The sequence below is a fragment of the Triturus cristatus genome, chromosome 8 (genome assembly GCF_964204655.1).
Source record: "Triturus cristatus chromosome 8, aTriCri1.1, whole genome shotgun sequence".
NCBI lineage: Eukaryota > Metazoa > Chordata > Amphibia > Caudata > Salamandridae > Triturus > Triturus cristatus.
Window position 1 is genome coordinate 719825987 of NC_140591.1, and position 22705 is coordinate 719848691.

A 22705-nucleotide genomic window follows, 5' to 3' on the forward strand; every position below is an offset into this window, starting at 1 on the left:
AAGCACTGCTGGTGGATTGTCACTTGTCACAAATAAAGTAGAAAATATTTTGCAGCTTCACTTGAAGAATGTTTGTGAAGGTGCATAGGAGCACAGGTAAAATTGGAGCTCAGTATGGCAAAGTCGGATTAGCCCGCAGCAGCTTCCACTTCTGCTATTGCAGTGCTCGAAAAGCTAGGTGTGGGACAAGTGGTTATTTGGTGCGGTGTACATGCCGCTTATTAGGTGCCTGCAGTCTAGTGCCTGTCGTGCATTAAGTTCAATTTTACTTGCCAGTTTGATTCATAGTCACAGTTTCAAGCTCATTTCACCTGGTTTTGTTTGTCTTGAAACACTTGCTTCCAACAATCACAACTAACTTATCAGACTTTATTCAAGGGCTATGGTGGTAGTGAAGATATTTCTTTAATTCTATAGAGTGTGGGGAATTGAGCACATATTAATTCCTTGATGGGCTGCTGGGATTTTAGTATTTTCAGATTTATTTATTTATTTGTATTTTAAGTTTAAACAACCCAGCTGAATGACACCCTCAAAATGGAAGCCAACCAGGGTTTCAACCGTACATGCTAAATGAATGTTAGCCTCTTTCTTTGGCAAAAAGCGAACACTTTCAACTGAAGAAATACCAGCTATGCAGAACTTAAGTATGGTAAAAGAAATCTGACTCTTCCAAAGGTGATTCTGTGGATAAAGCAAAACCCATAGTTACACCGGTACTTTCACCCTTAGTCCAATCTATAAAGGACTTTGTGGGAGAGCATTTTTAAATTAAAATGAAATGGGGGTTTACAACCTCCATCAGAAACTCATCTAGAGATGATAAATAGATATCAGCTGACCTGCTCAATCCATCAGGTTTCTTTTTTTCTCAGCTGTCATCTGTTTTGGTTATAGGGTTTTTTGAAACTACACCTCTCCTCATCACGCAATTGACTCTAGTCAATACAGTTGCAAACTTTTTGTCAGAGGCATGGGTCATGGAGGGGTCTTGGAATGATGTTACCAGTAGTACTACCAGGAATTAAAACTTGGGGGAGGTAGTCAGTTAGATGTCTTGGACAAGCAAATGAATGCCGATATGTCTAGATGTTCTAATCTAAATACAATCCGCTTCTATATCTTCCTCCATGTTGGATGTGTTGCTTATGATGCAGAAAACTCTACATGGTATCTATGAGGCATTAGGTTTAAATATTGATGCAATCAAGTCCCAATGGGGTTATTAAAATATTATACCATCTGACTTCCTGAATTGAGACAAAACAGTTATGTATGCCTTCCTTAGTAAGACCAGTGGAGGCACCTTCTACAAACTTAATGGAAAAAGTAGTTCCAAACTTAGCCAATGACCCTGGTGTACATTTCAGTTAGGCCAATATCAATTGAAAAGCTTGGTGATCTGACGGGCAAATAAAAGAGGAAAAGAAATCCAAAAATAACATAAAGGGTTACATATAAACAAAGATATTGATATTGCCCTGAAAGCAGCTGTAATCAAGAAGCTAGAAATAGTTCTTCTGTTTTTTATCAGAAAATAGCTATGCCCCTTACAAGATCGTAAAGGAAGGTGGAAATGTTGAAGATAGTTAATCAAAACATAGGATGAGCTATTGTAAAAAGTTAGAAGAGTGGTACGTCCCAGGAAGCTTTAACAAGTTTGATGCGATTAGGGAATGCATCTAGAGTAATTAGCTCGCCAAAGGAGAAAAGAGGGTGTCCATGAAAGTCTGTAGGTATTTGGAATATTTTTATTTAAATCGAGACTTGCAGTGAAAACATTACATCTGAATAGTTCCATTCTTTCGTATTATTTTCAGTTATACAAAAAGAAAAACATTTATTAGCAATTTACCGTATATACATCTTGACCTGTTTATAAATGGGTAATGTATTTGTCAATCATCTTCGTTGGAAACTGGGACTACATTGGGAAGTCTGTAGGTATTAACCGTAAAAGAGAAAGTTAAAAGGCATAATGAGAAATAACTTCAGTTTGATCTAATGGGAAAAGTAAAGAGAGGGGGAACAGTTTGTGGCTTTATGTAGACCTAATCAGATTAGGGAAAAGAAGTAGGAAATTGAGGCCATTAAATTGTTTGTACCTATCGCAGATATTTCTCCAATGTCCCTCTATAGAAGTGATCCTCTGAGAGGATTTAAAACAATTGGGGTTCATAAAGAGTAATGAAAGGAGGGATTTTATGATGATCCTGTTGTATTATAGTTTGGTAAGAAAAACAATGTTGAATGCTGTTCAGCAACTTAAATTGCAAGAAGTGAAATGATTGTCCAATGTAGAAATTGCCAAAAAGATGCTCCCTGTGAAACCATTCCGAAATAATCATGCAGGTTTAAGCATAAATCCGTTTTTTTGGCTCCTAGAGGAGAAGTACTGGGGGGCGTATCAGCAAGGGCCAGCGATAATTATCGCTAAGCGCACTTAGCGCTAGGATAATTATCGCCGGCTATTGTGGAATTTTATTGCTGAGATAGCGTGCTATCAGCAACGCTTATCTCAAAAGCGATAAAATTCCTCGCGCTAACAGCCAAAAGTGAGATTATCGCTGGAAATCCAGTGTTAATCTCACACATTTTGGCGTTAGCTTGCTGATAAGGCAGGGCATACTTAGCCATTATATCCACCTTACATTGGATATAATGGCTAAGTCAGGGTGAAAGCAGGCGTAAGAAAAGTAGCGTTAACTGTGGTTAGCGCTAGTTTTCTTATCGCTATGCCTGTTAGCGATTCCCTTGATAATTGGAGAAATGTCGGTTAGCGACATTTCTCCAGTTATTTTGGGACGGAACGCCCACTTTGCATCTCATTAGAGATGCAAAGGTGGGCGTTATGGGAAAGGGAGCTAAAGCAAGGAATCGCGCGTTAGCGTGACCTTGCTGATTAAGCGATAAAATGATCGCCCCTTTTCATCCGAAAACGGACGCTAAAGCGGCGATAATTTTTTTGCGCTAGCTTGCTGATATGCCCCTTAATCCAGAGAAAAGAACAATTGTAGATATGAATAGAGACAATTCAAAAGTAGTGCTACCTAGGGCCAAGAAAGCCAGATTGGGACAGTGAGGGGAACTATACAAAGCTGAGCAATGTAGACTAGAATAAAAAATCTTCACAGAGCCTTACTCTTGATTCCTGGAATATGCAGGGTGATAAATACTTTTAAGTTTTGGAGAACTGCTGTGCCGAAATTAGATTATTTGTCTGAAGGGGACATGACTTTGTGGAGAAACATCAATGATTGAAATCTTTGTTAAAATGCAAGAGCTAATAGCTCAGGCTGAGCATCAGGTGGCTTGTTAAGCTTAATTTCCTCAAAGATCACAGGAAATATTAAAGAAGTTGTTACCAAATATGATTGGGTTCTGGCTAGTAAAATTGCATTTTATCCAGACTCAGCAGGAGTTGATGTTTTTATTGTGATAAAATGTTTATTTATTTTTTCAGTTTAATGCTATAATAAATAGCAACAAAAGACTTTTATTGATTACCTGTCCAATCTAATGAGTTATTCCCCAACAGTGTAATTTGTGGAATGGGTGACTTTAATCTTGGTTAATTGCTTCATAGTCAAATCGAGAAAGTGTTATCATGCAAACAGTGGTAGCTTAAAAGGTGCACAAAATAATGTTAGGTGGTTTGATACTTGTTGTCCGATGGTAAAGCGCCAATTGGGAAAGTTAATAGATCGTTAAGCTGACAAATTACACATAAACTAAGGAGGCATATAAAGTATTGGGGTTGGAATGTACAGCTACAAGGAGATACTGGAGGTTAGTACAATGTGAGATGGAGAGAGAAAATAGGCTTCAGTGATGTGATTTCAACACAGACAAAACTGAAGTTCTGATCTCTGGCAGACACTCTGCCCTCTGGAATGACTCCTGGTTGCCATCGGAACTCGAACCCACCCCCACTCCGAAAGACCACGCCTGCATCCTCGGCATCATCCTGGACAGAGAAATCTCCATGAAACGTCCGGTCAATACCGTTTACTCAGCCTGCTTCCACATGCTCCGCAAAGTCTTCAAGCGGTGCCCCATCAGCAAATGGAAAATGGTGACGCAGACCCTCATCACCAACCGGCTGGACTTCGGCAACACACTCTATGCAGGCACCACCACCAAACCCCCACCAAACTCATGAAAAGACTCCAGATGATCTAGAACCCAGCTGCCAGAGTGATCCTGAACCTGCTCAAGAGGAAACACATCACCCAACACCTGAAGGAGCTCCACTGGCTCCCTGTCCAGAAGATATGCCAGTTCAAGCTTCTGACCCACACCAACAGAGCCCTTCATGACCAAAGACCCCCTACATAAATCATTACCTGCATTTGCACCGACCTCCCAGGATCCTCTGCTCTCCACACCTGCCCTCGCACAGATACCACTCATTTGCCGCACTCACTCCAGGGGACACTCCTTCTCCCACCTTACCACTAAATCCTGGAGCGTCCTCCATCTCTGCACCTGATCCTCGCTGACCCACTTTAGGAAGGGACTCAAGACCTGGCTCTTTGACTGATACCTGCAGCAAAGTGCCTGGATACCCTCTCGGGTGATAAGCTGCGCTATATAAGGATGACTTAATTGATTGATGGTATTGGAGTAGGCTTGATTTAACTTTCTGAAAGGCTTACATGGTATTGAGTATAAATAGAGATCCCTGGAAAATGATATCTGGGACGAAGAGACGTTGTCTTTTTTCTGTACTTGCTATAAGAAGTAACACTTTCCACCCTATACCTTTCAAGAGCGTTGGGTATTGACATCTTCATGTGATCATTATAAAAATGAAAATTAATTGATGGTCATGGTTGTTTATCATAGTATTTCGATGGATATCAGTGAATGGTTTATTTCCAGAAAGTTTTAAAGGGGTAGTAATCAAACAAATGTACAGAAAGGGTGATCCCTCTGATCCTAAAATCTGTCAGCTATTAAGCTTGATAGATGTGGGTGGGAATGTCTGTCCTATCATTTTAATCTTCAGCTTGTAGTCTTTGGCCAGGAATTCTAATGAGTGAGTGGCACTTTTTCGGCTGCTTTGTTGACTTCCAAATCACATTTGCCATGGTCAACTGCACGCTGTTGTTGGATAAATTGAGACAAATGAATAACCTTCATAGTCTCCTTTCAATGTTGAGAGAACTTCATAAAACAAATTGGAATAGTGTAGAGCTTAAGATGGATGTAAACTTATCAAAGATATCCCCATTAAGAATGATTAAAGCAAGGCTGTGTTCTGGCTTCTATCTTATTTGCTCGCCCTTTGACTGATCTACCCTCCAAATTAACCCCAATCGCCTCTTATTTCCCAAAGATTTGCAGTATACTTGTTCATTTACGCTTATGACCCGGTAATAATGAATGCTACACAATTAGGGTTGCAGGAAAAACTAACAAGCTTTTTATGTTTAGTGTGAACTTTGAAGGTTGACAATAAATATGGAATAAAATAATGTGGGTGTAAGATTAAGCCGTTCTCAGGGTCTTTTCTTCATGTATGAGTGGACAATGTTTCTACTTTATAGGGGACTGAAATTCTCTGCATGGATGGAAAAGTGCCCTAGGACCACATAGAAGGGCAATTTTTTTTATTATTTGTTGGGCTTACCCAAGTTATCTTTGTTACAAGCAATAAGGGTGGAAGTAAATTTGGTACCATGGAGATTTAGAACAATGCTATATGCTTTACATTTTTGGAATAACATTGGGATCTCTCCTCAACACAAAATGCCAAGGAAATTTTAAATAGTGAGTAAAGGTGGGCCCAGGATATAAGAAAGCAAATGATGGCGATACACAATTTATTTTACCAAAATATAATTGAATTAGATTCATTGTCAAGATTGTAAAATTTGTCACAAATTTAACTACATTTATTGGCCCAGTCCGAATTAAGAAAAGATGATTGGGAATATCTGGCTAGAGAGCGATCAATAATGTTATTTATTACTTCCTGCCTTAAAAAAGCAACATATCCTCATATCTTGTCTTTACTGAATTCAGAACTGAGAGAAACCATTTTGAAACTTAGGGCATCATTATGACCGGGCTGCAGCACAAGCCTCTATAGAAAAAATACACTTCAACAACTTCCCTGCACCATGTGGCAGGCACCATGTTTAGGGGGCTCCATAGGTGCGCCCCAGGTCCCATAGCAGAGGGCCAGGTGGGAAGGGGAGCCCGCTAGGGTCTGCCAAAGTCACTTTCCGCCTGTCTATTCATGGCGGGCGAACCGCCATGAAAGGGCAGGGGGAAAAGGACATTGTGATCCCTACTACGGTGCCTGAGAAGGCACTGCCCCTATAGTAGGGATTACTGAAACTCTGACTGTCCGACCGGCTCCTTGAGCCCATTGGAAAGCAGCAGACTGTCTCTCCCCCTGCTGCCTCCATCCGCACTCATTGTAATGCGTCGGTCGGACCTCAGCAGCAGATGGGACGTCAGACTGCATTGGATGAGCTATTGTATGTGTTCCGACCGACATCAAAATGACCCCCTTAGAGTATGTCATGATGCTCTTTATACATGCTCAGAAGCTGTAAGGTCAATAAAAGGAAATGATGTAAGATGTTATGTCTCAGTAAAGAAATGTCAATTTCTTCATATTTTGCTTGATTGTCATAATGTCAGATCAGAAATTGGTTTTTTAAACTAGTTTAAATGAAAAATGGTAATAAGACTTACATCCAAGGTGTTTAGATGTGACGTGCACTGTGAAGATTGTTAAAGGCAGTACATGAAACAGAATCTTTTAATCATATTTATTCTGTATGATAGCATGTAATGTAGTGTTATAGATTGAAGGACTGTATTGTAGATCTAATATGTTTTATGGACTGAAGTCCAAATATTGAACATAACACACAAAAAAATAGAAAGGGAAAATCTAGTACCATTCACAGTATCCAAAACTAGGTTTAAATGCCTTATAAAAGAAAAGATTATGAATAAATCAAAATGGAATACTTGAAAGCAATTACCCCAAACTAACCCTGGGTGTAGTTTGCGTAGTAGCGCTATGCATAGCTACGCGAACTGCGTAGTGCACTGTGTAAAATGCTGTTCGCACTGATTGCACAGTGCTGGATGCATGTCCGCACTGTGCAATCATTGCAAACCGCATCTTGCACAGTGCAAGCATTTATTTTCTGCTGCTCGAGTAGCTTTGTACTCGAGCGGCAGCTTTCTCAACGCGGACTGGTAGTTTCTCATCTTGAGCGGTCGTGAGCATACGCGACCAATTGCAATGAGAAACCTGACCTCTCCGTGTTGAGAATCTCACCAGGAGGTTTATTTTCCACGCTCGCGATCGGTAACTTGATGTTGCTGATTGCGAACGAGGAAAAAGTCTCGCCGGGATGTTATTTTGCTCGCTTGCGGTAGCCAACTTGACGTTGAGGACCATGAGCAAGCAAAAAATGCCTGCTACGCTACGAGTTTTTGCACTGTGCTACTTGCAATCAGATTAGCGCGTAGTTGCGCAAACTACGCAAGCGTAACGTAGTCCTACGCCCAGGGTTACCCAAAACACAGTTTTGCAGATGCGTGCATGTAGAAGATGTTCTACAATGATAATGTATTCAGAATATGGAATAATACCATATTGTGAATGTACAAATATCTAGGTAAGTAATGATTTGCTATTTTTAACTCCACATCTGCATACATTGAAGATATGCATGTCTGACCATAGATTACTATCATGATATTGTGCTAGTCAATATTCTGGATAAGATATTAAGGCAGGCCAGTATTTTGTCACTTCTTTTTGTGGCATGCATGCCTTTAGAGTTATCTTACGGAACACAATGGTATTTAATAGGAGGCCCTCTTCAGGAATAATAATACAATAATACTGAAGAATTGCTTGGGTGTGTCCATGGCCCCATTACGTTTTTAGTTTCTGTCGGGGTCTCCCAAAAATATTGTGTTTATGTCTATGCCAAGGAGCAAAGCAGGAGCTCTTGATATTGTAAATGTGGAAGGGTTTGGCAGATTTGTGAAATCATCTTCAAACTTAATTGTAGGAACAACAACTTATTTAATTACAGGATGAAGTAATCATGAATTGTGGCTGAAGATCGCATATTCTTATAAGCATGCAATGAAGAAACTGAAGCATTTTTATTTATAAAAAATAGCTGAATCATAATCAAAGTTTGCAACAAATATTTATGCTTAAAAATACCTAACTAACGACTCAAAATTTGGAAAGAATGTCTCACTAAGCAGTAATACATTTAAATTTGGAAAATGGGTGATTTTCTTAAAAGCTCTTTTCATCCAACTTTAATATAAGTAATTGTTAGCTTTTTAATTAAGTTTAACTGTTTTTTTTATTTCCACAATGAACCATGTTCTAGGCCAAATCAGTAAATATGCATTTTTATTTTATCGTCAACAAAATAATTTCCATATTTGCTCATTTACGAATGAGGTTATAAAACTTGTCTTGTTCAATTGCTTCCAGGGGAAAGTGGTGGATAGAGGGTCATTTTCAGAGCTACTGCAATCTGGAGTGGACTTTGCTTCTCTACTAAAAAGTGAAGATGATGATCAGCCAACGACTCCAGACACCCTAATAGTAAAGCCATCACGGAACCGAACCTTCTCCCAGTCATCTGTATGGTCGCAGGAGTCATCGGTGAAGTCACAAATTGAAGGAGCAGCAGATCATCTGCAAGTGAGTGGTTACACTATCAAATATGCTTTAACCTTTCACCAAGGATCTTTAAGGTGTTTCTCTCTGCATTTTATAATTTTTGTGGTTTGGTCTGATTGACTTGTTGGCGGCCCAAAGAATATGTCTCTTGTGATCAGCAGTAGTATCCTGCAAGCATCAATGTTAAGGCATTGCGTGAAAGTGAATAATGTGGCCTGTGGACTGAGTGATAGAAATTGGAGATAAATCTGTGAAACTATGGATGTCGGGAGGATTGACCTGCCGAAATGTACTAGGGGAAAATATGTGATGCGCGGTGTTTGCCGCAAACTCATAATTCCACTACATATCGTCACAAAGGTTAGCAGCACATTTAGAAATTTAATGAGGCACTCATAGTTAAGGCGTATAAATGCCAATCAAAGTGACAATCTTACAGCTCATTAAGTAGCTTGTATGTGATCAAAAGTGTTTCAATGGAAATAAATTAAAAGGTTGCTTCTTCTCAGACTGAACCTGTGCTGACTGCATTTCCGGAAGAAGCCCGTTCTAAAGGAAAAATTGGATTCAAGCTTTACAAGAAATACTTCAGGGCTGGGGCAAGTCATTTGATGATCTTCATACTGCTGGTACTGAATGTCTTGGCACAGGTAATTGATTAATTACAATTTTAAGAGTTAAAATGAGTTCAAGTTGTTCCCTTATCCCTTTTGACCCCTATCACAACCATTGAACTCCTGGAATAATAAGCTAATTGACCGACCACTATCACTGTGCCCATCATTTCAGTCACAGGGATTACACAAATAAGTTTCCTGCTTTAAAAAATAAACTTTAAAATGTAAAATTGAATCTCCTTGCAGAAATGTTTTTTCTATTTCTGTTCTTTACTTTAATTCCAAGAGTATAACTCCTAACATGCACAACCAGGCAACCTGTTTGTGTGCCTCCGTTGAATATAGGCATCATGTGCTTTCACATAAGTGGGTGATGACCATGGTTTCCACTCAATCCTTCAATTTTAGTGTCTTTGCTAAAATGAAGTGTAAGAGGTTAAAATGGCCCAACAGATTGGGCACTGTCTTGGGTTTTTTCATTCTAAAAGTTAAGGAGCTCATGAAAAGATTATATTCTAATTGGTGATTGCATCCACATTTTCGTCTTGATCTGTCTTCGAGTACGAGACTGGGTCTGAATATTTTTTATCTAGCTCGACAAAGGCAACCAATGCTAGGTGTCACTGTCCAACATTAGGAATGGAGTTCATGTTGAGGCTGTAAGATCTTGAGCTGCAGTGTTTTCCTGCTGTCTTAGATTATTTTTTTATTGACACATCCTATATCCGTCCAAAACATCCTTCTGAGCCCTGCAGGTCATGTACCAAGCAGATTCTGGTGACAGTCCTGCAATCTGATATTTACGGTACTTCTCCTTATATTTTGTCATGTCAGTTTGAGCTTTATCTAACCCTAATGCAAATACAACAGTTGATGGACAGAATGCAGAACAATGTCATAACTTCACCCCAGTACAGAGATCTGGGCCTAAATCCATAGTTTTTTTGCTCACCATGCCATTCCAGTTTGAACCCAGCCATATGCAAATCAGTCTTGACCCTGTGCCTCATGGGAACAGTCCAGCCCGAACTGCCAAGCCAGGTCCTCCCTGGACTGGAAACAAGCATCCTAGGACCGGTTTCGGGGTTTCACCCCTCTTCAGCCAGGATAGCTTGATTCCAGTGGCATGGAGAGCATGGGACCCACGTCTGGGCATACCCGTCCCACTCGGTCCTAGGATGCTTGTTTCCGGTCCAGGGAGGACCTGGCTTGGCAGTTCAGGCTGGACTGTTCCCATGAGGCACAGGGTAAAACTGATTTGCAAATGGCCAGGTCTAAACTGGGGTGGCATAGTGAGCAAAAGAATGATGGATTTAACCCAGATCTCTTGACTGGGGGTGAATGTTTTGATTTGTTCTGCATTCCGTCCATCAATTGTGTGTCTTTTGTTTACTCGCCTTAAGTGCGCCGGGTATGCCCAGACGTGGGTCCCGGGCTCACTGTGCCACTGAATTCAAGCTATCCTGGCAGAAGAGGGGTGAAACCCCAAAACCGGTCCTAGGATGCTTGTTTCCGGTCCAGGGAGGACCTGGCTTGGCAGTTCGGGCAGGACTGTTCCCATGAGGCACAGGGTCAAACTGATTTGCATATGGCCAGGTCTAAACTGGGGTGGCATGGTGAGCAAAAGAATGATGGATTTAACCCAGATCTCTTGACTGGGGGTGAATGTTTTGATTTGTTCTGCATCCAGACCATCAATTGTGTTTCTTTTGTTATATCTAACCCTATGCAATTTGAGAGCAGGAGGCATAGTTTGTGATGGCTTTCTTGATTGAAAGATAATTCCTGTCCAGACCTCAGACACATTACAGTATCAATTCCAGGAGCCGTTCCCCTTGTAAACATCAAAGGACACACAAGTGGGAGCATAAGTCATCCTTATCTTGGTAAAGCAAAAAAACACAACAAGAAAAAAGAGTGTTATTTGTCCTCTGAACCTGTGCCTATGTTAGGGCCAATTCCACAAGTACGTTCCCCTCCTGTATGGGCTTCTGTTGCCTAGATTGAGGTTTATCAGAAAATTCATGTGGACTATAAATCGCCCCAATTACATCCACAACTACAGTCCTTTTGGGTGCTGTCGCAAGGCTAGCTATTTTGATTTCAGCCCCCATTCCAACCTTTTTTCAACTTTCTCCCATTTTCTGATCCTGCACCAAAGCAGCTTCCTGAGTTCATTCCTATTTCATCTATCCTCTATGGATCTTCAATGTTGCATCTTCAAAAACAGTCTGTTAGGCAGAAGCAATTATATACACAGTTAAAAGCAAATCTCAGGTGTATTTTGGAAGAAAAATAAATCTCATACAACCCTAGAATTAATATGGTGGCAACCTTTCAAGGGTCCAATAATCTTTTCAGCTCAAATTCAGATTTTTTCCCTTTTCTGTCAAATTCATCACATGGATGATGATAGTAGTAAGGGGTCAACCCACTCCCTCAGGACTGGACAACATCTACATTATTGGATGACCTCCAAATTCAAGTAAACTTAACACTTACCCCCAAGACTGACTTCACTTATGTTTGGAAATGATATTTCTAATAGATGATTCCTTCCCCTCTCGACCACCCACTTGTTTTCTTGAGGAGATGACTTGTTTTGTTGGTTTAAAGCTGTTTATTTGTCTCTGCCATGGTCAGCCATAGCCTCAATTTAGAGAGAGGCAGGAGAGGGGACTGATAGAGTTGACACTTGGGTACCTCTTAAGGAGTTGCTTCTGGCAAAGCCATCTTGGTGCTGAAAGCACCACCTGGCAGTGGTGACTTTTTATTTTTAGATGAATAAAACTACTGGATCCTTTCTGGCACTAGGAATGAGGGTTTAGGTAAGGAATCTCTGACAGCTGTATAATTCATCTGTAAGAATCCTAAAGTGAGAAACTCACTCGTTCTTTAGTTAAATGTGTGAATGCTAAAAATACTAAAATGCTGATGATGCCGTAATGTTCACTTACATTGTGTTTGTATTAAAATGGCTCAAATAATGTTTTTGGGGCCCAAACCAAATGGCATCAATGCCTCCCATCACCCACAACCACGCACCAATTGGTAGGGAGTATTGGGAAACTGTGGTTATCAGGAAGAGCATGACCAGCACCTGTAAACTATTGACTTCCTGTATATAGCTTTATGTGTTAAGGTGGACTGGTTGGCTATTCATCAGAGCCTGGTGCCAAAGCCTGTGTGAGGTATGGGTAAGCTTTAATCTGTTGTGTGCGGTATAGCAGGTCTTTTATGAACTGTCCAGTGTCTTGGCTTCCCATGTCCAACCGTATAACAAACGCAGGGTTGAATTAAAGCAACCATGCATGTAATATTTCAACAAAGAGGACAGTCTTGGCCTCAAAATGGCCAGCTAAAGATGTATGCAGTACAGAAGGGTAGTTTGTCATTTTTAAAGTTTAACTTAAATTTTAAATCCACTCCAAAGTCCAACACGTTCTCAACGTTTGCTTAAATTGGAGTTCAAATAGTAAGTACATTTATTTTAGATTTCTGTTGACGGGTTAGTCTGTCACAACGGTGACGGATATTCTGTCTGCCGAAATATAAATCCCATAGGATAATATGGGATTTATATTTCAGTGGACGAGATCTCCGTCACAGTTGTGATGGAGTAACCCCCCGTCCTTCGAAATCTAAATCAGCCCCTAAATCTGACTCCTTTGAAGTCCAACACACTCACTGCATTTTCTTATGTTGGAGTGGGAATAGTAAATCTAGTCCCTCAAAATAACAACACTTTTACTGTTTTAGATTACATAGGAGTGGAAATAATAAGTCTAACCCATCCAAGTTCAACAATGTTCCAGCTTTGGTTATGTTGGAGTGTGAATAGTAAATCTAACCATTCCAAAATCCAACACCTACTTACCTTAGAGTAGGATTAGTGAATCTAACCCCTCCAAAGTCCAACACTTTGCCTACTTTTGCTAAAACAGGAGTTTGAATAGTAAATCTGACTCTTTCAAAGTCCAACACTTTTGGTAGTTTTGTTTATTTTGGATTGTTATTGTTTTTGTGGGTTTTTTATTTAATGTTTAAATTATGTAAAACAATTGCATTTTTTTCTTTAAATGTATTGTGTTATATTAATTTATTTATTTTTAAACTTAAATTTGATATATGTTTTGTATATATGTTTGGTAATTTTAAGTTTTAAGTTTTAACAACAGAATAAAAGATGTATATGAAATTTTTGAAAAATCATCTGGACTATTTGGTTTATTTTAAATGAAATAATTGAATCATACGGTGCACCTTTGCATTAGAATTCAATTGTGGTTGCACTGCACCTTGGCAGCAGGTGCCCCATTTAGTGCACATGTCAAATGCAATAGCATCTTGTAACAAATTGGGGATAATAGGTTAGGTGCAGCACCCATTTGAGGTCCTGCTGTCATGTCCTTTTGTTCAATCCTTTTCTTTATTGTTTACATATTCTTGTATAAATCAATTTACCAGTGAGCAAGGTCTGTGCGAGACTGAAACGTGTAGGGACTACGTTAAGTTGATATATACCAGAATATGTAAACAATAAAGAAAAGGACTACTGAGTGCCCGTGAGTGCGACCTGTTTTTACTGCGGTAAACTGGTTTGGATAGTAATGGCGAGGCTCTGCCGTATGAGGAAAACGCACCTCCTGAGAGCGCCAAGCCTACAAGATATATATATATATATATATAACATTGTAAATATTTCTTAAATAAATATAAATACATATTCTTAAGTCATTAGCCCAATATAAAATTTGCTTCAAAATGTAAAAAATGAAATACTTACAAATATTACACAAATGAATTATAATTTTTAAAAGGAAATATAAAAATAATTCAATCAAAATACATTATTTTTTCACAGAAGTGCAATATGGTATTCGACTGAGTGTTGGTACAGTTGAGCAAACCCAAAACATGCTCCCGTTATCAGGGAAATATGTTCAAGCTAGGGGTGGTGCCCTTCATATGGCATTTATGGACCTTTCCAGCATGTTCGACTTCATAGACAGGTCACAGTAATGGGATATGATGAACAAGGCAGGTATTGTCAAAAAACAAAAAGGGCCAGAGGATGTTTATAGACCTGCAGGGGTTTACTCCACAACTTAGAAACCAAACACACGAAAGAATCCCTGTGTCTACAAAGTGCGTTAGAGTGCTAACAGAGTGTCCCTTTTAAAAGACAGTTTCCCTCACCCACCCGAAAGTGGCATGTATCATCATAGGGTAACCACCTTGTATTATGAACCTAGTAATAATGTGGGCTACAACCCCTTCTCTGAGAGGGAGTAGCCCAGGGATGTTTTCTTTTATAAAAAGAAGTATACTAAATACCTTAGGTGAGCTGGGTGTGAAGAGGAGTGCAAAACAAAAATGGATGTGAAGTAAAACTAGTTCCAGGGTACGCAACAGACTTTATTAGGTAGTCCCTAGACCAGGATTGAAACCAGGCCATAACTGGATATGATTTAACCTGTCATAGAGTGAAGAGTAGGTTGACATCTTTAAGCCTGGTATCCTCATAAGATGTGTGGCAGCCTTCTGCAGGGCCTCATGTGTGCTGCTAAAATATGTGTGTAACCAAATATAGTGCAAAGCAGAAGTAAACTGTCAATATACAAAAACAGTGGTTGGAGTGGTAATCCAGTCAATCAGGAGTCCACTAGTAGTTATTGCCTGAAAGAGACTGTTTCAAAATGACATGCATTTATTTGTAGCACTCATTCCAACAGTTTCTAACAATTAGTATTTCTTGTAGGGGAGCAATGCATCAATATGATGTGTACTATCAACAAACATGAATTAGCTTACCTGCAAATCTCAGGTAACATACCCCAATGTTACTAAGGTGCAAAACTCAAGGCGGCATCAATAACTACAAATTTAAGAGGACAAGTGTAAATTATTTACTCAGGGATCAAACTAGGTTAGTGAAACAAATAGCTTGCTCACAGACCACATAAAATTCCCCATTATGTCAATATAATGTGGATTATGGTTAAAAGCACAAAGTATGAGAGGATATACACTATGATTAGGTAGCAGAGAAAAAATTGGTGCATGCTGGTGCCACAATTTTGAAAGGATCACAAATATGTTCGGGAGACCTAGATTAGGTGCTGCAGGTAGAAAAAGGCACCAAATTTCATATGACCATAAAAAGTATGTGTCATGTATCAAGTCTCTTGAGACCTGGATTGGTGCTACAGGTTGAATAAGGTATCAAATCTCATATGGCGAATAAAAAAAAGAATACAAGATATATATCACATTCCTCGTGACCCCTTAACAGAGAGACACGGTTCTCACTATAGCTTATGACCCCATGATAGAGAAGCGCAGGTTAAGTACACTGCCGAATCATCCCCATCTTATGTATAAACAGACTGCAAGGGTAGCTAGCCCGGTATCCGCCATGCGGGACCCTGAAGACCCTACTGCGATTCACAGGTGTGTGGCTCCAAAAGCCCCCTGGGGGAGTTAAAGTGCTAATCTTTTAGGTGTAAATATACATCATGAGAGAGAAATGATAGATTGCCGACCGCCGTCTAAAAAAGATTAATGACCGTCGTTTAAAGGACCGCGGTTGATCAAATACATGGTGCTAGTCAGAGCCCTCCAGCTGTTAGAACATACCTGAATGACCAGATGGCAGGCGGCGCGGATTGCACGGAGGGAGGTGGTGACTTGTGGCGTTAAGCAGAGTTACTTATGTTGCCTTCCTAGGTGACGTTAGGAGAGTGTAACATCTCAAGCCACACCCCTTTCTTTCAAGCAAACTACAAGGCTGTTTAGAGAACTACAAAATTGGTGGGAACTGTAGTCCTTCGTTTGATTGCCCAACGCGGCAGTGTTACAGTATACTGGGAACATAGTCCAAGCCCATGTTAGAGCGAAAGCAAGTGAGTTGACTTCTTTTCATGCCACAGGTATTCTGGCGAACTGGGAAACGTGGTCCTGAGCAGTGTTAGGACAGGTAAAAGTATTGACAGTTGCTCAGTTTGAATAACTTGGTGAAGCAGTTATAATCAATATATAGGCTAGAGAGACCATATGTGTATCATTTAGATAACCACTGAAGCGTAGTCATCTCTTCATGGTATGTATATATGTATCAAAAGAGTGTGTAATGATTATGTTGTTATATTATCTGACTGGAAACCGTCAGAGGAATTATATATTCCAGATTGTCATCATGCTATGGTCCCTTGTCTGGTCTGTGATCGTGTGGATCAGGAAATGTCATCATTAAGGCCTTGTTGTCACTATGTAGTCTGAAGATCCATTTTTGTTCTCTCTTAAACAAATATTGAGTCACCTTCGGGACAAACAGGGGAATAGTGGGCTTGTCCATCACAGTCTTTGACGATCATCTCCTGGTGACTCTTCTCTAAGGAGTGTGTAGTCAGTTTTGTGGCTTGCTAGTTGCACCTAATGGTGCTCTTGTGTTCCATTATCCATGTCTTAACCTTGCATGTCATCATCCCAATGTACTTTAAACCACAGGGACAGAAAATTAGATATATTACCTGTTCGCTATTACAGTTTGTATGTTGTCACTGTTCCCAGGGTTTGGTAGCGCCAATATCAACACGTGTGGAATGGGATGCCTGGGCACATACTCCACAGGAGCCACATGGGAAATTACCTTTTACAGGTGGTAGACCCCAGAGAGTGTTTTGTTTTTTCACATTCAAGGTTCCAGGGCTTGTGTGCAAGGGGTATGTTACCTGACATTCGCAGGCAAGTTAATACATTGTAGTTGATAGTACACAGCATATTGATGTATTGGTCCCCTACAAGAGGTGCAATTTCAGGCAGTACCTACCAGTGAACTCCCGACTGAGTGGATTACCACTCCAACCACTGTTTTTTTATACTGAAATTTTTCTTCTATTTTACTCAATATTTGGTTGCACACATTTTGTAGTAGCATACAAGAAAGCTGCAATACACCTCTTATGAGGGTACTAGGCTGAAATATGTCGACATACTCCTCACCTTATGACACGTTCAGTCCCCTCTTGATATTGCCTGGTTTTAATCCTGGTCTAGGGACGCCCTAATAAAGTCTGTTGCGTACCATGAAACTAGTTTTGCTTCACACCCATTTTTATTTTGCCCCCTTCATCACACCCAGCTCACTTAAGGTATTTAGTATACCTCTCTGTCAAAGAAAACATCCCTGAGCTCCTCCCTCTCAGAGAGGGGATTGTAGCCTACGTTATGGCTAGGTTCATAATGCGACATGGTTACCCTATGATGAAGCATACCATCTTTGAGTGGGTGAGAAAAAACTTCCTTTAAAAGGGACACTCCATGTGCACTCTTCCGCACTTTGTAGACCCGGGGTTCTTTTGTGTTTTTGGTTCAAGGCAGGTATTGATCATGCCTTGATTGACCTTTTCAAGTGCTTGCACTGGGGAATGACCGCACAGGTTCGTTTTGGTTTACATTGCAAATGCACAGCCCCCTTTTAATTATAGTAGAGTTGTTAGACAAGGTTGCATTTTAACCCCTTTTTTATTTCTTTTTTTATATAAACTCCTTCGAATCATAGTTGGTAACCACAGGTAAGGATTTACATATGGTTGGGAGCCACCCAGTCCCCATTTTACTTTACGCTGATGATACAGTCTTCGGTGCACAGTCAAAATATTGAATTTTTTATATCGTTGTACAGAAATATCGAGTTCATAATATCTAGGGTATGAAATAGCGATGTTCTGTATATCGATGTAGTTAATATAGTTTTAAGGTGTTTTGGTGAATATAGATGTTAGAAATATCGATAGTAAAAATATCGACATATCAAAATATCGTTTTTGTATGTTTTTTCAAATATTTTATAGTTAATGTTAAGTAGTACATTTTTTTACAATTTATAAAACAAAGTCTTTTTTTATATTGTTTTAGGGGCGGGATGTTAGGTTATAGGGGATAAGGGTGGAGAGTGTTTTAAAAAAAAAAGGTAAAATTTAAACATTTTAATTATGAATTTATAATTTAATTTCGAATTTCAAATTTAAATTTAGGAGTGGGTTGTTGGGTTTATTGGGGATAAGGGTGGGGAGTGGTTTAAATTTTTTTATTTGAATTGGTATAAATTGTAAAAAATCTAATTTTTATTTTAAAATTCATTTCGATTTTCAAAGTAAAATTTATGAGTGGTATGTTGGATTTATAGGAGATAAGGGTGGTTATTTCAGAAAATACAACACATTTAAGTTTAAAAATATATATATATATGTTTAGTATAAACAACATTAAAAAATTTACAAACATTTAGGGAACTTACACCTATTAAATACTGACTGGAGTGGGAATAGTAAATTAATAAAGTTTAGTGTCCAGCACCTACCCCAATTAAATATTGATTGGAGTGGGAATAGTAAATTAATTATGTTTAGTGTTCAGCACCTACCCCAATTTAATACAGACTGGAGTGGGAATAGTAAATTAATTAAGTTTAGTGTCCAGCCCCTACCCCAATTAAATACTGATTGGAGTGGGAATAGTAAATTAATTAGGTTTAATGTCCAGCACCTACCCCAATTAAATATAGACTGGAGTGGGAATAGTAATTACATTAGGTTTAGTGTCCAGCACCTACCCCTATTAAATACTGACTGGGGTGGGAATAGTAAATTAAATAAGTTTAATGTCCAGCACCTACCCCAATTAAATACTTACTGGAGTGGGAATAGTAATTTATTTAGATTTAGTGTCCAGCACCTACCCCAAATAAATATTGAGTGGAGTGGGAATAGTATTTAAATTAAGTTCAGTGTCCCGCACCTACCTCAATTAAATAAAGACTGGAGTGGGAATAGTAATTAAATGAGGTTCAGTGTCCAGCACCTACCCCTATTAAATACTGACTAGAGTGGGGATAGTAAATTAATTAAGTTCAGTATCCAGCACCTACCCAATTAAATACTTACTGGAGTCGGAATAGTAATTTAATTGGGTTTAGTGTCCAGCACCTATCCCAATTAAATACTGACTGGAGTGTGAATAGTAAATTAATTAAGTTTAGTGTCCAGCACCTATTCCAATTATATACTGACTGGAGTGGAAATAGTAAATTAATTAAGTTTAGTGTCCAGCACCTACCCCTATTAAATACAGACTGGAGTGAGAATAGTAATTAAATTAGGTTCAGTGTCCAGCACCTACCCCAAATAAATATTGACTGGAGTTGGAATAGTAAATTAATTAAGTTTAGTGTCCAGTACCTACCCCAATTAAATACAAAGTGCAGTAGGAATAGTAAAATACGTTTTTTAATTAAAATTATTATTGGGTATTTATGTTGAGTGGAGTAGTAAGCATAATTTAGGTGAGTGTGTTTAAAATATATGATAATAATTTTATTAGAGTTAAAATTAGTTAAAACATATTCGTTATATTTACATCAAGAACAGCTATATGATATATATTATACAATGTAAATTATGCATTTTATAATAAATAATTTATTACAAAATATTTAATTATGTACATTAAGGTGCCGATTCCGATCCGGGTTGGCAAGCACTCCAACCGAGCCGGATCCGGAGTGTTTTCCGACCGAGCCGGAGTCCTGCAGTCCGACCAAGCGAGTACGATGCGGCCGTATGCTGCCAGACTCGGTTTGGTCGGACTCCCATAGAAATCAATGGGAGTCGGTCGTACGACGTGTACATGGGCTCCCATTGACTTAATGGGTACGTCTCGTGCAAGGGCGCCCCTTACAGTGGGTACGCGTCGGTGCCATCCGCACCGTACATGCCTGTGTTGGGGGTACCCTTGGGTCTCTCCCTGTGTCCGAGTCGTAGGGCTGCGGCTGACAGGGGGTCCGACGCGGACCCCCAAAGGCAACGACCCGGACGTTTTGCGAGCAGGACACTGCGGCTCGCACAGGCTGTCCGACGCTTGCATCGTACTGGCTCGGTCGTAAATCGCATCCATTGCATGCCGTGGTTAGCTTCCGATCGAGACGTACGGAGCGGTTTGGACCCGGAAACGACTCGGTCGGTGAATTTCACGTAGCTCGCATCGTACTTGCTCGCTCGTACAGCTGTATGAGTCAGGCGGAAAACACGCGTTCGGCTCGTAGTTGTTCCGGCCGGATCGCGTTCGGTGCCCTTCCGACCCGGATCGGAATCGGCCCCTAAATGTGATAGCAATGAAAAGGTAGTCAAAAAAATAGAAATCTCATTTTTATTAATAATTTTTATTATATAAAACATAAAAATGACAGATAAATCCAAAATGTGATTTTTTTATTAAACAGTATAAAAATAATCACAAAATATATATATATCTACAGGAGAGTGTATTTATTACAGAAAAATACAATTTAATAATATGTATATTTTAAGAAGTAAATAATACAAAAACATTTTTAACAATAAAAGAAATTGTACTTCACAATTGTTTATATGTTAGAAATATAGCATGATGCGTATACATTTTTATGAACATTTTATACATTAGTATATATTTATAATAAGTGCTAAATATTCTTTGTTATTTTTAAAATTTTTACAACTGTTATACATTTTGGTAAGTATTTATTAACATTATATACTGAAAATATTTGTACAATACATTTCAGATATAAATAACATAGTTTAATTTTGTAATACAAACAAAATATATTTTAATTATTAATATTAATAATACATTATTAATATTAATTATTATTACATTTAATAACAGTTCATTTTATTTACAACTCAGTTTTTTTTAACAAAAAACAACATTAATACAAAATTTTAGTAATTGTTGTTTGACGTATATACATTTTTATATTTATAATATTAACCCCTTCAGCGCGGCGCGGATTTCCGCGCCACGCTGAAGGTTCCGTGCGCGGGCGGGGCCATGACGGAACGGTTCCGTCATGCGCACAGCGCAACTGACGTGCATGACGGAACCGTTCCGTCATGCGCGTCGAAGGGGTTAAATATGATTAATTCATAGTATTTAATATTATAATTTTACATAATATAAAAAACAGATCAATATAAAAAATCTAGTGAATTTGTAAGTATTTTATTAGAATTTACCAGTAATTTTTAAACCATTGTATCATATTAAATAAATAGTTTACCCATTTATTTAATATGTTTATAGTTGCTATCTTTGTTTGGGGCTTTAATATAGTAACTGCTCACTGTTGTTTTGGGTCATTTGGGAAGAAAGAAGTTCGCGGTTGGGAGCTGCTTTGTGTATGAGAAGGTAGGAGTAATTTTCTTTAATATTAAAATATTTTTAGTGTATTTTGAAGGTAGTAATGTTGAAATTAGTGTGCGTGGAGTTATGTTTTCGAAGTAATGGTGTGCTTAGTGTTTTATTTAGTTATTAATTGTTAACGTTGTGTTCCGTATTTGCGGCCTAGTTTGATTTTTTTATATTTATGTTGTTTTTACATTAATTCTGTGTGAATAATGTTTATAGTCATGTTTTTAAGTGTATTATGTGTACATTTGTGTGGTTGGGAATGTTTGTTTTTGTTTTGTAGGTTTAACGACGAAGAAGTTTGGAATTACGGAACATTGCAAATTTTTTGTAAGGATGTCTGTATTAGTTATATTAACTAATAATTATTTTATACTTCCTCCATTATTCTTTTTTCATACAGCAGTTCTTAGTTTTATAGTATTTTTTGGGCTTTTCATGGTTATTGGATTGTCGATTTTTACCTGGAGGATTAAGTTTTTGGTACAGTTGCTTTTTTACATTTTATTGGGGTTTATTTTTAATATCTATGGATTGTAAACTACCTGGATTACTTTGGAAGATGTGGCATTTTCGTATTAGAGCAACGGGAAAGGTAAGTGTTTTTAAATATTTAAATTGTGGGAGGGAAATGATTTTAATTTAATTACAGTTGTTGTTTAGTTGCTTTGCCGTTTAATAAATTTGTCTATCATATGTATAGATACATTTATAACACATATTAGACAAATTAATTATTTTTTTGATTTAAAAGAATGCACTGTTTTTATTCTAATTATTTTTTTATTCAGAATGAAATATTTACATTGTTTATATGTTTTAGAGTAGAGTTTTAGCTATCATATTTAAGTACTCAAGGCCTCTTGTGGAAGGGAATAGCTGAACTTGCTGTTGGAGATACTAATACATTTGATTAGTTTGTCTAGATAGTTTTGGTTTTAATTGGATGACAGATTGTTGCATTCTGAGTTCTTGGAAGCTTTGTTCTTTTTGTATGGCAAGTAATAGTTTATGTAGGTTAGGAGTGCTTCATCCTGTAGAAGATAGGAAGGCATTATGCCAACCCTTAACTGCATTGTTTGTTTTAGCTTCTTGGTTAAGTGTAGTTAAATACACATTCCACCAAGGAATTTGAAATTTAGGTTGACGCCTATGGCCTGATCTGTGT

General features: G+C 38.5%; 1 protein-coding gene across 1 annotated transcript in view; it reads left to right on the forward strand.

Moving 5' to 3' along the window:
• ABCC4 (ATP binding cassette subfamily C member 4 (PEL blood group)) overlaps positions 1–22705 on the forward strand; it is a 1516984-nt gene that overhangs the window by 635519 nt on the left and 858760 nt on the right. Inside the window, exons 15-16 of the mRNA XM_085622127.1 lie at positions 8498–8710; positions 9199–9339. Coding sequence (XP_085478253.1) covers positions 8498–8710; positions 9199–9339 — 354 coding nt within the window. The remainder of the gene's footprint in view (positions 1–8497; positions 8711–9198; positions 9340–22705) is intronic.